Source organism: Protomyctophum bolini, assembly GCF_963924005.1.
Source record: "Protomyctophum bolini genome assembly, chromosome: 6".
NCBI classification, from domain to species: domain Eukaryota; kingdom Metazoa; phylum Chordata; class Actinopteri; order Myctophiformes; family Myctophidae; genus Protomyctophum; species Protomyctophum bolini.
In genome coordinates, this window is record NC_137867.1 from 31,928,065 (window position 1) to 31,943,788 (window position 15,724).

A 15,724-nucleotide genomic window follows, 5' to 3' on the forward strand; every position below is an offset into this window, starting at 1 on the left:
TTCCATTGTGGAATTAAAACATGCAGTACACTCTGGTTGCTGAATTTCTGTTGGATTAAAGGAGTAGTTCGCCCAAAAACATGACTTATTTGTTATCAATTACACACCCCATGAAGCCTTGAATTCATGATAGAAATGCTTTGGGGTGAACTACTGCTTTAACCTACACCAGTTCATAGAACATTGCACCAATTATCACCCAGTCGCTACACTGGATAAGCACTGATGAACTTTGCCCACCGAAAACTCTTCCTGTACCATCTGTCAGGAGTGATAATACACTCTACTTAATTGCACCTGTGATCCATGCTCCACACCATTAGCTGGCTATAAAGCCTGGCTTCTGGGGTTTCCTTCTATTTCTGTGAAGAGTCCTTCATCGTCACCCTAACCACAAAACACAGATGTCACATACTTTATTACTGTACTGTATCGGTTTCTAGGGATTGATACAATTCTTCCAAACACATTTAGGCTTTGTTCAGAATACAGAGACACACATCCGATTTGCTTCTCAAATCTGACCTTTACGGCCGACTGTCCACACTAATATTTGCAAGATCAGATTTATCGTGTATTCAGATTTATCGTCAACCGATCTTAACTTGTGCTCCGTCCTACTAACGGTGAAATATTTTCTGTGAGCAAAACAGTCATACAATGAAGTAAAATCAGACTTCCTTTTCTGATTGTCCAAACTGAGACAATATTTGTGCTGTTCCAACTTGATAAAAACCCATCTGGTTAGGTAAAAATGTAGCATTGTTTTGTTTAAGTTATCTGCGTGTGGTGCTGAGGGTAAGCCTTCCTGGCAAACCCCAATATTTTACACATTTTCTAGAATAAACGCAAGGCAGCTAAATTATACAGCTAGCAAGAAAGGCTAACTGCTATGTCCCCAGCTGTAAAAGGTGGCTTTTAAAAAGGGTCGAGAGCATGTCACACTGTGTTTTAGCCTGTTGCGTGGAGACTGCAGTCCAGGTGATGCATCAGCCAATGGCAGGAAGCCAGAGACAGCGACGGGCATCAAGGTTGGTAGTGCTGATGGATGATAGTGTAGCACCAGCACTTGCCCAGCCATTCACACTGCCATAAATTACATGTTTACGGCTGCCTGTGGCTCTCTGCGGTAGCGGACAGTTCTTCTGATGTCAGCAGAACATTATCATATTTAATCGTCCCCAGCAACCTGCATTAAATTTGGAAGGGATTGAAGTGCCCCCAACGTTACATCTCTGTAAACATGATTTACATCACAAATAAGAAAATTTCTATATTTATAGACCTGTTTATTAAGTTCAGCTCAAACTCTGAAAGCTTAATGGTTTGTTTTTCAATAACATTTTTATTTAATGTAATCCTTTTTACGATGACATACGTGTTGTGCAACCCTTTATCAGAAGTTGTAAGGCAGCAAATATAACTCCTGTTAAAGCATGTACAGTTGGACATCAGTTCATCACAGAAGAACGAAAAGGATGACTGGTTCATTTGAACAAGCATGGCTAACAACCAGGGATATTTACAGCTGTGACTATCTGTAGAAAGATGAATGGAGGTATATGATCCTACACAGCATGCCGTCGCTCTCACACTCACTCTCTCTCTCACACACACACACACACACACACACACACACACACACAGTCGGTCAGAAAGCCTTCTAAATTTCATCTGTGTATTTTGTAAATGAATGCCCTATTCTACACATCATATGGCAGTGTGTCACGCAATAGTAGCGAAAAAAAGAAGAAAAAATATATGTTTTTGGGAGGAAAAAAATTGAAATGTTTGAACGGTTACACCCATAATGACATTCCACAAATACGGACACCAAGTTCAATGTGGTTAAGTCTGTCTATAGGTTTCATAAATATTTAACCAACGGAAAGTATTAAGAGCTTGTGACAAAATAACTACATTGGATCCATTTCCTGTAAAGTAACATTTTGGACACATGCTGTTTCTGCCCGACAGTGATGCCTTCTTACACACATACTCGACCACTTGAACCCTCCTTGTGTCCCTATTCTGGGGCGAAGACCTTTGGTGTAGAGGGAGATACTAGTGGCCCTAGTAAGAGCCCTCAAGTACCTGTATATAGTGGATAACATGGGCATACGGCTGACTTCTGCTGGACTCCACCACACACACTGAACTGTTGAGTTGCGGCTGGTATGGGGAAAATCATGTGTTCCTGAAAAGTAAAGAAAAGCTAATACGTTTCCACTGATGGTTAAGCAGCAGATTAAAGGGGGAAAGGCAAAGCTGAAAAGGATCTACAGCTAGAACTGGCCAAGTGATCCTTGATATGAACTTTAAGATAATTTCTTGTAGCAACTGCCCCTATGGACTATATTCCAAAAAACAAAACAAAAAAATGGATCAAACCATAGCATCCTTGTACAAAAAGAAAATAATTCAAATATGGTAATAAAAATAAGAGTACAGTGTAAATATATATTCATATTTATAAATTTCTAACTGTATTTACAAGTCTGAATGATGCAATGGACCACTGTGCTAACATATACTGTACAAGGTATGCACGTCCCCATGGTAATATATTCTCTGGATTTGGTCTGAAATGCAGAACAGCCTCATTCATTATTGATGGAAAAATACAACCGTTGCAGTCTGAACGCCCACTGAATTCATAGTCCTTTTAAGTCAGTCCTTTTGTAACTCTTGACCCGTGGAATGTGGTGATAAGAGTGGGAATATGTCCCTTTCCAGCACTGTGACAAACCACCACTCTTGGTAATACAAAGTGCCCCATGAACAACGTAGCCACCTCACCACTAGGAGAAACGACTGCATTCTTCCGTCCTTTCGAACCCAACAAGTTCCAGAGGGTGCCTCCGAACCCCCCTTTCTCCGCAGAGCACCAGTGTTCTAGCTTCATCTCTGGGGATGTAGGGATAGAGTCCAACCCTGTGAGGAGGTCACTCAGGAAGAGGAGATGTCAGGGTTTTGCTCAGAAAGAAGACAAGGTATCAGCGTTTCTTAATGGCTGCCCCATTGGGGTGGGGAGGGAACTTTGGCAAGCAAGGCTCCTCAACTCCGGCGTCATGGGAGAAGACCGAGTCCTCACCGGAGGAGCATGTGGAACTGCGAGTATCAGGGTAACTGGGGGAATACTGGTCCAGAGGCACAGACAGCTCCAGGTACTCCTAGGGAAACATTAAGACAAGATTATTCTATTGTCCAGGCTCCCATTCTATGCAGTGTGGGTATGCTCACTGGGATAAAAGATTTACAATTAATGACAGAAATGCCAGCATTTTATTGGTATACATAATTTTGGCATAATGTTACCGATGCTGTTTACCGTTACGATAATGACTTGCTTATGTAAGAGACGTAAGAGAAGTAAAAAAATTAAAAGAGTGCCATCTGGTTGTGTTCTTGTGTAGTCATTCAGAGAGGGATTATAGAGAGAGCCTAACCTCCCCAGATAACCTTTCTTCAAAACTACTACTGTCCAACTATGCGAGTTAGTGTAACACTTATTAGTGTGCTGTGCGTAGGGGAGTGGGTAGGTAGGCAAGCGAGAGAGAGATAGTTAAATTACATGGTCTGCCAGCCTGAGACGGATATTTATTGTTTCCGTTCTTCCCAAGTACATATTTTATCATCCCCAATTGTCTAGTGTTGCGTGCTTATGACCCTGTATTTAATGATCGCACCTCTTGTGCGACCATTAAATATATAATGCAGGGCAATGTGGGAACGACTGCTCTCCCACTGCTTATGCCAGCAATTTATCTTCATGTTTTACCCAGCAATGTACGTTATACCAGTGGAAATACCGCTACCAAAGGGCTACTAATAGGACTGAACGGAATAACATTTTCTATACTGTATTAACAGAATACAGTATAGAAAATTGCACAGATGCAGATATAAGAAAATCTAACTCAGATTTAAACTAGCTAACGTTAGCGAGATTTAGGCTTTTTACTTAGGGACACAAATATTACAAGAAGTGAAGAGCAGTCTGCATTTAGTACGGATAGAAGCTGAATTTCAATGTGTATAATAGCCGGGGAGTCGGGGACCCATTTTAATGCCAGGTGTATCCAGGTGTATTAATCCGGTTAAATAATATCTGGAACAAATTCTGGAGGATACCAGACACATGTTGATGCCAGGTGCAAAGGAGACCATATTACATCACAGACATTTCAAGAAAATACAAGAGAATGAGAACAGCCAGTTTCCCTGTTTGGTGGTAACTGACCTGGTTGGATGACATTGCCAGAGTGCGGTCTAGGTCCTCCACTAACTGTTTGAATGTGGGCCTATGAGAGGGGACAGCATGCCAGCAGTCCCTCATCATCATGTACCTGGACAGAAGGAGAGTCGTTTTAATTACAGAACTGTGTTAAAGTAATTGCATCTTATGTGTGTTTAATGTACAATTCAAGAAAACAGTCTTACTTGAAATGTGGAAAGAAAATCTACCTTTCCCATTAATGCAGACATTTATTTTTACCAGTGGCTTGTAAAGCGCTGGTCAATGAAAGCCCATGAAAACTAGACGACAGCTCGACATGCTAGTCTGACGAGTAGTTCTGATTGGCTGCCTCGTCTCTACGCAACCAGATACTTTTAATGCCATCGTCTAAACGGTCACGTGCACGAGTGGCACCGCCGCCATGATGCCTCAGAATTCTTTAGGCTAACTAATTTCAGCATAACAGTGCAGCGCAGCAAAACAATGCGTAGACCTGCATGAGAGCAGAGCACACCGGAGCACACCCGCTGATTTAACAGTAACACATTTGAGTCTCAGTCGAGTCACGCAGACTACCGCGGACCCCCGCGCCGACCTCCGCGGGGACCCCCGTTGGACCCGCAGACTCCTGCGATTTTGACACATATGAGAGAAGTTCTTTAATACCTGCCAAGCCAATGTCAACACTACAACCGACAGCTGTGCGTGAGGTGTGACATATAATGGTTTGGAGAATGTGCTACCTGTGAGTGTACAAATACAACCAAATGGACCCATAACAGTCCATTTGTACAGTCTCAGAGTTTATTGTTATAAAAGGGTTCCATTTGTAGTAGGCTAAGGCTACACTGTCACAGTTACAGAGTCACCTTGACAGATCCTGTTGTTGTTAACTAGTTTCCACACACACATAAATACAGATATTTACATTTCATAGCACAATTCTGGAGATATAAGGCAGCCGCTGGTAATTAACTGATAATTGATCAGTTCTTGTTTTTATATAACTGAGAGGGGCTTTGATAGTCTTTCTATTCATGATTTAACTAACAAAGGACCATTCTATACTGTTAAGCAGAGTTACGGTATTTGCTAGACTGTGAGGTTTTCATATGAAAGCAACATTTATAAATCACAAAAGAGTGGACCCAACATCTGCCCAGAAATGTAAACTACACAAAAACCATGTCAGTCAATGAATGTGACAGAATGGTGTGCTCCCATCCTTACAGTTCATGAGTGCACGTTGAGGGCTTGTCCATGCGGTGCCCCTCCTTCAGCAGCTTGAACAGCTCTTCCACGGGAACCCCGGGGTATGGCGAACCCCCCAGGGTGAAGATCTCCCACAGCAGCACTCCAAATGACCAGCTGCAGAGACAAACAAGACATACACTAGTCAAGAGGCCTTGGGATTTGCGCTAAGAGACGTTGCGCTGGCAAGCCATCCGGAGTGAATAGGGGCAGAATCATAATGATATACGATACTCACACATCACTTTGGTGTGTGTATATCCGGTCAAAGAGAGCCTCGGGAGCCATCCACTTCACTGGCAAACGACCCTGTGGGGAAAGAGTACGTGTTATGGCAACCTGCAAGGAACATTAATGGATGCTGCAGGAGTGAATTTGTACAGTTTAAAACCACAGTAAAGGTGTCTTTCCATTGCAGTCCCGGCTCAGCATGCCACAGCTCTACCCTTATCTTTTGCCTTTCCATTAGTACCTGGTACTTGGAGGTACTTTTTAGTGCCAGTTTTGTTTAGTTTAGTTAAGGGAGTTAGGTTAGATTAACTATATTTTTCTTTTTCTTTCTAGCAGAGTTCAGGTAACCCGTTTTTCACAGAACTAGTTTCGGTATTTGTTGTTAGTTTGGCCATGTTCACCATGACGTTAAATGTTATGAATATAAAGGTCACTGATATCTTTTTAAAAGGATTGACATGGGCACATTTTCCCAGACACTGCTCCTGCTTCAACGTATAGGAAATGCTGTTGCTCTAGTCTTATATTAGTTTAGTAGCCAACTTTGATATTTAGATTTTATATTAGTTTGTATTGGCCATTTTATTAGATCTTCCTGTTCTTTCCTTGAGCTTCCTAGGTAGTGGGCACTGTGATTTAGAAAAATGGCATCCTATATTTGTTACTGGCAGAGTTGTGTAACATTATTTGCCTCTTCCTTTGGCCAGGTCACACTTGTAAAAGAGACTTCAGTCTCAATGTGTTTTTTACTGGTTAAATTAAGGTTAAATAAATCTTGATGTTACCAAAAAAAAGGGTTTGCTGGGACAGTTTGAAATAGAGATTATGTCCAGATGGCACTAGCTTTAGCGCCGGACAGTAGCCAGTTTCATGGCATAGTTGTAAGATGACGACCAGTTGTGGGGTATAAGGGGTATTCAGAGGGTTCAGTGAAATGAAAAACAAAATAAACTGAATAGAGGTGAGCTCAGCTCAGCTGATACTATGTATGGAAAAACGACATAAGCCAGCGACATGAATACACACATTGGTGGTCTTCTTGTAGTAATCAATATGGTGGATATCTCTCGCCAGGCCAAAGTCTGCTATCTTCATTACGTTGTCATCCGTTACTAGAACATTACGAGCTGCCAGGTCTCTGTGGATACACTACACAAAACACAGTACAAAACGTTATTAACGTACATGCATACATAGATACGAACAGTTCTTAGATCAGCTGAACCCGTGCTTTCATTTCACCACTGTAAGATGGCAAGACATTTTGTTTTATTGCAAATCCATAAACAAGTGTTGATTGGGGTCCGAGGACTGTGTCACTTTAATTTCACCATGTCACATTTGCACTTTTGTAAGCAAAGAATTTATTTTTGCATCAAAAGAGCCTCGGTTTTCATCCTTCAGTGTGCAAGCCCCTTCTTTTGTTTATGGACTTTCATGCTGGCATCTCCTGTTTACAACCCTATAGTAAGCCTTGAGTTTAGAGCGCAAACTTCCATACCGCCTTCACTTAGTATTATAACTTTAGTATTACCTTCTTGGAGGAAAGATATTCCATGCCACGGGCCACTTGGTAAGCACAGGAGATCAAGTCTTTGATGGACATGTTCTCCACGTGCGCCTGGTCAGGGTTGTAGCAGTACTCCATGCCTGGTGGACGCCGAGCTCGCAAATACTCCCGCAGGTTGCCTTTGGACGCGTATTCCACTATCACATACAGCGGACCTGGACACAACGGAAAGAACCAAATCATTATATAATCATAATATTTAAAATCCAAAGTGTGTGTTTTAAACGTTGGCCCCAGTTATTATAAGACATGGGAAAATCATCGTTCTTATCATAGCAGAGGATTTCATGGAGGATGCCATTCATCACTGCAGTGTCATATGTGAAAGATGAATCCTGCATAATGCCAAACAGCTGGGCGATACGCTGCATCTGACTGCTGCTACACTACAGTCGTCAAGAGTGAAGGAAAATATTCAACAGGACGAGAACTCATTTGCCGAAAAAAATGAAAAACGAGATAAGAACCCTTCATGTCAACGCTCAAATGTATCCATGGAATGGTCTCTTTTTTTTTGTGCTTTTTTCACCGAGATATGGCACATTTTCAATGTCAGTTGGCAGATAAGGCTTTAAGGTACAGCCATTTACTTATCAAGGAAGTGGAGTGGACAGCGAGCTTGTTAAGCATGCAGTGCTTTTAGGACAGAGGAAGCAGAGCTAAATAAACCACTGGGTCAGGAGAGGTTAGCTTCCTTCCACAGCAGACGTTGGTGAACAGTGCCAGGCCTTGTCAGGGATGATGTGAAAGATATAGCGAACCTGGCAGCAGCTGTGGTCATTTCAAACTGAGAGCTCGGAAGCCAATGTCAGAATCGCTTAATCATGCTGGAATACACATATCTCAATCTGCTGCTGGATTTGTTATACTCCTCTGCTACCATTTAATAGCGGGGTTCTAGTAATCCCGTGTTTGGGGGAGAGCAGTGTGTGTGTGTGTGTGTGTGTGTGTGTGTGTGTGTGTGTGTGTGTGCGTGCGTGCGTCTTGTCTGGGTCCTACCATCCTGGGTGCATGCTCCAAGCAGGTTAATGATGTTCTTGTGCTTTCCAATGATCTTCATCATCTCCATCTCTGAGATGAGGTCTGACAGGTCCTTCTCTGTGGCATCAGCTGGAGGGAAGGAAGGAACAGAATCGGCATATAACATCATGGCTGTAGAGAGTGATCAAGGATGGCTGAAGGGACTACTCCCTGTGGGAGGACACTTATACACAATAAACGCTTGTCCCCACTCCTTGCGGTTTTATTGGCACCATCATGTGGGATGTCAAGAGTTTCTATAAATTCTTATACTGGTCTCACATTTGCGTGGTGGCTGGGAGCCAGTGGCACATGCCCATTACAGAAATCAGTTCATCAAAGCTCAGACATTTTATCCTCCCTGGAGCTTACAAACTCTAGCTGCTGTCCATTAGATTTTATTAAGTTCAAAACCATAGGTTCAGTACCCATCAGCTTTAAGTGCAGTTCAAAACCATAGGTTCAGCTTTAAGTGCAGACCCATTTGAACGACTTAACTTACATTTAAGCATCTTCACAGCAACATTGGTCTCACGGTTTGGTTTGTCCTTGTCCAAACCCAAGGCCTCACCCATCACCACCTGACCGAAGCAACCTTCGCCCAAGGGCTTCCCAAGGACCAGTCTACAATACAGAGAAGAAACAACAAATCAATGCATGGTATTATAGACAGACACATTTCATCACAATCATTAAACTCTATCCAGTGGCCTGGAACCAATATCCACATTTATTTCTGTGTTGACTATGAGGCTCTTTGTGGCCCATCAGTGGAATGTTGAGTGTCCATGATATCCCCAACAACCTGTGGTTAGCTTCACCACTCATAAGCGATGACGGACAATCCCAGCACAGTTGTTAAATTAAAAATTGTGGTTTCTGGTATTTATTCTGGTTGTGCTTCATTATTTTGAGGAAGGAATGTATGCTGAAACGCAACAACAGACAATTGTTTTGGGAGCTACATTGCAGTGTGCTAACATTTCAGATTATATTTATTTCTGTCCTGTTACTGTACCTATTACATGGTTAATGCATATGAAGCTCTGTACAATCACCAACCTGCTCATCAGAAGCAGTCAAAGGTAGGGTAAGTGATATTTTTGGTGAAGTGAGGGGCGCTAATATATTAAAGCCTAACTCATGTTGATTAGGTGATGTAATGGTGATGTAAAACAAAACAAACATTAAACCCTCTTCATTGTCAATGGCATTTTTAAAACAAACATTGAACTAAAAACAAACATTAGAGGCTAGCGCCCTTCAAAAAAAAGAAACATTTTGTGAAAAGGTTAAAGAAAGCTCTATATTAGTAATTATAATTATTAGTAATAGTAATTATTGTTATAGTGTTTGTTCAGTCTCTCCAGCTCTTTAATAAACTAAATTTGTTTTTTAGGTAGGTGACAAAATGTCAGCCAATCAGGAGAGAATACCCCTTTATCAGCTTTTTATAGTGTTCCAATTTTGTGTTACCACTTCCAATTTCACTTTAACTTTAATAGAGTTCTCTATCCTGATTGGATACATTTATTATGAATTGTTAATTCATTCATTGTTATCCTGACCTGAAATATGCATATTTTGCACACTTATTTTAACCAAAGGAAATCACTTAACCTACCTTTAACCCAATTAGACCCGAGGTTGATTCTACAAATGCCTTCTAAATCCTGAAAAACCTATGTTTCTATGTCAGTGGTTCTCAAAGTTTTTCATGTCAACTTAAAGGAACCAAAATTATGTAATTGGCCGCTGAGCCCCATCTGCAAAGGGTTCCAGGGACCCCCCAAGAAGTAAAGATGAGTTTAAAACGTTCGCTCTGAAAGAATATACAGTATATTCAAAGATTTGGACCACATTTTCACAAATTTTCAAAAATAGCAGATCTACAAGCTATTTTTCAATAGCTAAAGTATAACAATGTTTAAAACACCAAGCACCAATTCCCGTCCAGAATGGGGTAAGGCTTAAATGTCAAGCTTGAGAATACTTCGAGACCAACACAAGGGGGAACCAGGGATCGAACCAAGAACCTTTCGATTACCAAGCAAATCCTGACCCACTGCCGTCCCTGGTTCTTGGTAAATGTGCATAATTGAACGTGTGCATGTTTTTGATTTTAAAATGCTCATTTGATGGTACCCTGATAGAGCGTCCTGGCCATACCTATCTCTGGGAAGCTCCCAGCGGGGATCCTGAGGCAACTCATACTCAGACACCCCAGACAGCATGGGGGATCCACTGGATGAGAGGCGGGAGGGACGAACCAGCATCACCCCAGAATGGATGGAAGAGCTGGAGTCAACTGATACCTGCAGGAATGGAAGTCCGACATTACTCCCCTAGTACTGGAAACAGCATGGCTACAAAGAACTGATCAAATGAAAGGTATTGCAAATTGACAGAAAAGAATACAAATAATAAACAGCATAGTAGTACCGGTAGTCTTTATTTATTTTTTAAACATTACTTAAGAACAGTGGACACATTATGTATCTTAGCAACAGGTGTGTAGGATAATATAAAGATCTAAGTGTTAAATGAGAGTGATCTCGCACACTTACTGTGGTATCAGCTAGAAGGTCTAAAGCTCAGTCCACAACAAAGATTTGCAATGCAACTAGTCGCAAATTGTAATATTATCCCTAAACTGAAAGGTTTTGAACAGGTTGCAAGTTGCAACTAATTGCACTGCAAATCATTGGTGTGGATTGAGCTTAAGGACCAAAATGTTGTTGAAGGGCACTAGCCCATCCTATGTCCAGCTTTGAAGGTGTGTGTGTGTAAACACAAACAAACATTGTGCTAACGTACGTAATGTTTGTGTTTAGTCTGTTTACACATTAAACACAAAAAAATGGCCATTCATTGTCAATGGCATTTGTGTAAACACACACATTGAAGACAAAAGTGAGGACGCAAATTGTGAATGGCCGTAATGAGATGATGTATGATAAGAGCGTCCCTCACTTCACACGGGTGATTTTGCAAGTTTCAGACAGTGTGTGGGATCACTCTCTTTTTACAGTAGTAATTTTTGAGGCATGAAAATAGGCTACATTCACCCGTGCGTTAACCACATAACCTACCTGATTTAGTAGACCTCAAGGATTTTCTAGGAACCTGGACGCTCACTGAATGAACGCTTTTTATTTTACCCAACAAATAGAAACACCATTTGGTAGTGCATGCAGTCACGTAAACCCAAAGGATATAAACACTATTGAAAACACTGAGGAAAATGGATAGGGTTACTAAAATAAACTAAGAAAAGGTGAAAGGTATAAATATTCCAAACCCCCTATCTACTTTCTGTTACCTGTCTGCGTAGGGGGATGCTCTTAGCCAGCTTGTGGACAGCCAACTGGCTGTTGAAGTCACTCTTTTTAGACGAGGTACGCATCTTGAAGATGACTGCCGTGGCCACCATCACCACGATAATAAAGAATCCCACACAGTAGATCACTACCTCCAGGTATGTGTGGTTGGCTGGGGGATACTGTTGGACTTCTAGAGGGGGAGGGGGGGGGGGGTGTGAAGTGAATGAAATCCAACTACCTCGGAGGGAGTACATATTCCCAAACACACCACACATACCCACGTGTTGTGGTACACTTAACTCAAGCAGAACAGATAACCCTCCCCATCACACACACACACACACACACACACACACACACACACACACACACACACAAACCTGCCATGTCTAAAAACCAGAGCCTTTTGACACAGAGACACACGGGTACAGAAGGCCTAGGCACAAACTCCTATTGTGGCACTATAATCACTTCTTTGAAGCATTGAGTTTCAGTCTACATTCTTTGCCAGTGTGAGAAGTGGTCATAGTCCCTAGAATCAGAGAGCAGCCAAGTTCTTGACAGGCGCATGCTAGCATTGCAGAGGAAGCGCTTGGACCAATCCAAAGGATTCAAATATCTGTGTTACGCAAGCTAATGGCACTTGAGTTTGGATTTTCTACTGTTAAAGATTATGCCGTGTTTAGTTTAAATGATAAATATAAAAATCCTCTGTAAAATAGCAGTTAATGGACATTGGACAATAGTGCACAAAGCCTCAATAGTGTACAAAGGCTCTGATTTTTGTGTACAAAATAAAAAAGGGGGCATTTTACCCATAATAAATAATATGAATAGTATTTTCAGTGAATCCGATTCTCTCTGAGAATTAGATACTTGCAATTCCTGAAAGGCCAAACTTACTGTGCTATGTGTCAAAACAACTTGTAATCGGAAACCTGTATGTTCCCAGAAGTCTCCCCCAGATGCTATGCCAAGCCCCCCTCCCCCCAACATTTCAATGAGCTCTATTTAATATTACATTATTTCATCTAAACTCTATCAACTCAAGACGATGAGTTAGTATGAGGCAATTTACAGTTTTGGAGATATGTGTGAGAATGTTTGCAGATAACCAGATGCAGATAACCAGATGGAATATTTTGGTAAAATGCCCCTTTTCTTTACACACAAAACAAATTTTAACTTGTAAACGCAGAGCATCACTTCCATTTCAAACATCTCATTCATACAGCCTAGCTAGCAAGACAAAATACAATTCAACAACATAATTACTCATCTAATATATTGGATATGTCCCATTCTGACTCGCTGCAGCATAGCATACTTTTTTTCCCTTCTATTGTAAAGACAATAACTGTGTGTTGGTTGTTGGTACTACCCACTATGGCTGGTGGGAAATCTTTTGCTGTTAATGTGAAACATACTGAAATTAATATGTATATCAGTTTGTGCAACGATCCAATTCAGTTTTTTTCCTCCCCTTGAGAGAAAACACCAACATTTAACGATACCAAAACGAGGGGTGCAACGGAACATATACTGTATACACTGTGTGTATATATATGTATATATATATATATGCATGTGTGTGTGTGTGTGTGTGTGTGTGTGTGTGTGTGTGTGTGTATGTATTACAGTACGATTGAAAAATGAAAATCAGCCCGATTGAAAAAGTAGCACTCCTGCTGCATAGCCTCCTGCTCGCTCCGTCTCGCGCCCATCAGAAAACAAGCGCTCCTTTCTCAATCTGACTGATGTCCCACATGTACTGTAACACATATATTTATATATAAGATACAGTAGGATAATATATGGCAATGTAAGCACTGCCTCCTTGCCAAGGCAATATATGCCACTCATGTATCTCAAGACATCCACATAGTTGTTGCCTTTGTTCATCTCTAATATCCTAAATGCTTTACGTTTTAACACTCAAATAGAAGACCTAAATAATGCTGAAGGCTTTTTTTATTTTGTAGATTCAGAGACTACCTCAAACAGGTAGTAAATGTGTTTTGGGTTGTTTAGTTTAGTGTGAATGTGCACCGTTACACCCCTAACCAACACCAGCAACACAAGTGAGCTGAACTTGTGTGAAGAAGCTGACTGACAAGCAGCTTGATAATTGGATAAATGCCCATTCCAGCGCTCAGGAATGAGACACCTCCACTACATTGGGCCAATTATCAAAGCCAGGAGCTGTGCTCACAGCAGGAAATGACATCAGGGATACATGCCATTTGTGGTGCTTGTCAAAGAACATCAGCTTTATACCACATCAAAATGTAAACACCAATTAAAAATAGCAGAATGGGAGACACAGTTTAGAGTGAAACCCCAATCAGAGCTGCCAAACAACCCCGCTCTAAATGTGTAAATATCTATGTAAGAAAATCAAGGACGATGCTTTACACATAGGCCGTGATTGGAGCATTGGCTGGTCTGGATTTAACTGTAAACATGAACATTGTCATAAGAGTCCATGAAGCTGAGTCTCATGGGTTGTTTGGTGTTCTGTGGTTTTGTTTCAGACAGAAGAACATGACCCATGAGCTCCCATCCAGAGAGTTTAGATGGAGCAGGGGCCATGTTGAGCACAGTACAGGAGGAAGGGGAGATTTAGTAGAGTAGTAAACCTCTCCTGGCTTCCCTCACACATTATTTTCACAGAAGTAGAGTCAAGCAATACTCCATTCTGGCCAATGTGTGGATGTCAGATAGCCAGGGTGAAGACAGGAGGAGAGACAGAAGGAAGAAAAGAGGAGAACAACCAGTAGAGAGACAGAACCACTGATACCTTCGCGAACGGTCAACCATGCAGAGTGATGAGAGAACCCGATAGAATTGCCCGCCAAGCAGGTATACTCCCCAGCGTCATCAAAAGACACATTCCTCAGTTGGAGGACTTCCATTTCCTTGTCCGTGGTGTTAAGGCCAGCGGTCTAGAAAATAACAAAAAGGGAAGCAGACCCAATAAAAGGCCCAAGAGGAAAACACAGGGAGCCATGAGTAAAAGAGGGATTGTAAAAGAGAAAAGCCTTATAGTAAAAGAGAGAACAGGATCAGAAGAGAGGAGCATTCCCCCTCCTCAGTCCGACACCAAACTTGCTCAAAAAGATATCACCCAGAGACCCTGCGGAGGACTTTGTCAGGGAGAGCCTTCCAGTCGCTGTTAGTGGAGGAACTGGTTAGATAGAGAGATAATGGCCACAATGCCAAAACCCTCTATTGGATCCATCCCATCACCAGACACTTTATACCTCAGTCACATCTCTACATGCAAGAGATGGGTAACATGGAAACCTCCACAGCAGAACAGCGCGCGCGCACGCACACACACACACACACACACACACACACACCCTAAATGGACAAATAAAGGGGGGAGTCATTGAAAGAGGGGTAGCAAGACAACTGGGGAAGAAAATGGTTGTAAACAAACCAAAGATTAGTTAATAGAGGGAACCAAAGATTAGTTAATAGAGGGTGAGGTAGGAGCAGAGAGGACATTGAAGCGCGAGGGAGTGAGAGGAATAAAGAGGATGGCAAGAGAGGCCCTTATTAGGAGGGCACAGCAGAGGCATGGGGCAGGAATGAGTGAGAGAGGTCCAACAAAAACCTGCGACTAAACACTTTCAACTGTTCTGCTGGGAATTTTCCATAGCGTCATTTACAGTCAGGAGCACTGAGGCAGGAGCGAGAGGGAGGGAGCGAGGGAGGGAGGAGAGAAACGGCAGAGGTATATGACCCTAGCTCTCCACGTGGTCCTAGCAGCACCTCAACTGTGTGGCCTTATAGTATGTTAGTGTCCTGTGCTACTGCAGTGGTTTACCTTGGGGCCTGGTGACAGCCAGCCAGGCCGACTGATTGGCCTCTCCTATATAATTGGACACTTTACATATATACTCCCCGCTCTCCTCCTCAGTGACATTGTAGAGGGTCAGCACCTGAGTATCCGAGCTATTGACCCCAGAATGCTGGAAATAAAAACAGGTCATATATGCAGCTCAGACAAAAAATAACACAGAAACATTCTGAAAATGTATAAAGGGAAAGGCAAGTCAAACTGAGCACGGTAAAAGGAAA

At 42.0% G+C, this 15,724-nt stretch overlaps 1 protein-coding gene across 2 annotated transcripts in view; it reads right to left on the reverse strand.

The window, feature by feature from the left end:
• Positions 1-399: 399 nt before the first annotated feature.
• Positions 400-15,724, reverse strand: part of fgfr1a (fibroblast growth factor receptor 1a) — a 35,610-nt gene continuing 20,285 nt past the window's right edge. Inside the window, exons 8-18 of one of the 2 annotated variants that reach the window (XM_080766208.1) lie at positions 14,436-14,580; positions 11,635-11,825; positions 10,482-10,627; positions 8,815-8,936; positions 8,292-8,402; positions 7,257-7,447; positions 6,749-6,871; positions 5,730-5,800; positions 5,471-5,608; positions 4,244-4,349; positions 400-3,173 (exon numbers count right to left, since the gene is read on the reverse strand). In XM_080766208.1, the coding sequence (XP_080622334.1) occupies positions 2,997-3,173; positions 4,244-4,349; positions 5,471-5,608; positions 5,730-5,800; positions 6,749-6,871; positions 7,257-7,447; positions 8,292-8,402; positions 8,815-8,936; positions 10,482-10,627; positions 11,635-11,825; positions 14,436-14,580 (1,521 nt within the window). In that variant the 3' untranslated portion in view covers positions 400-2,996. Of the gene's footprint in view, positions 3,174-4,243; positions 4,350-5,470; positions 5,609-5,729; positions 5,801-6,748; positions 6,872-7,256; positions 7,448-8,291; positions 8,403-8,814; positions 8,937-10,481; positions 10,628-11,634; positions 11,826-14,435; positions 14,581-15,470; positions 15,616-15,724 lie in introns of both variants that reach the window. The other variant, XM_080766209.1, reaches the window with a different exon arrangement.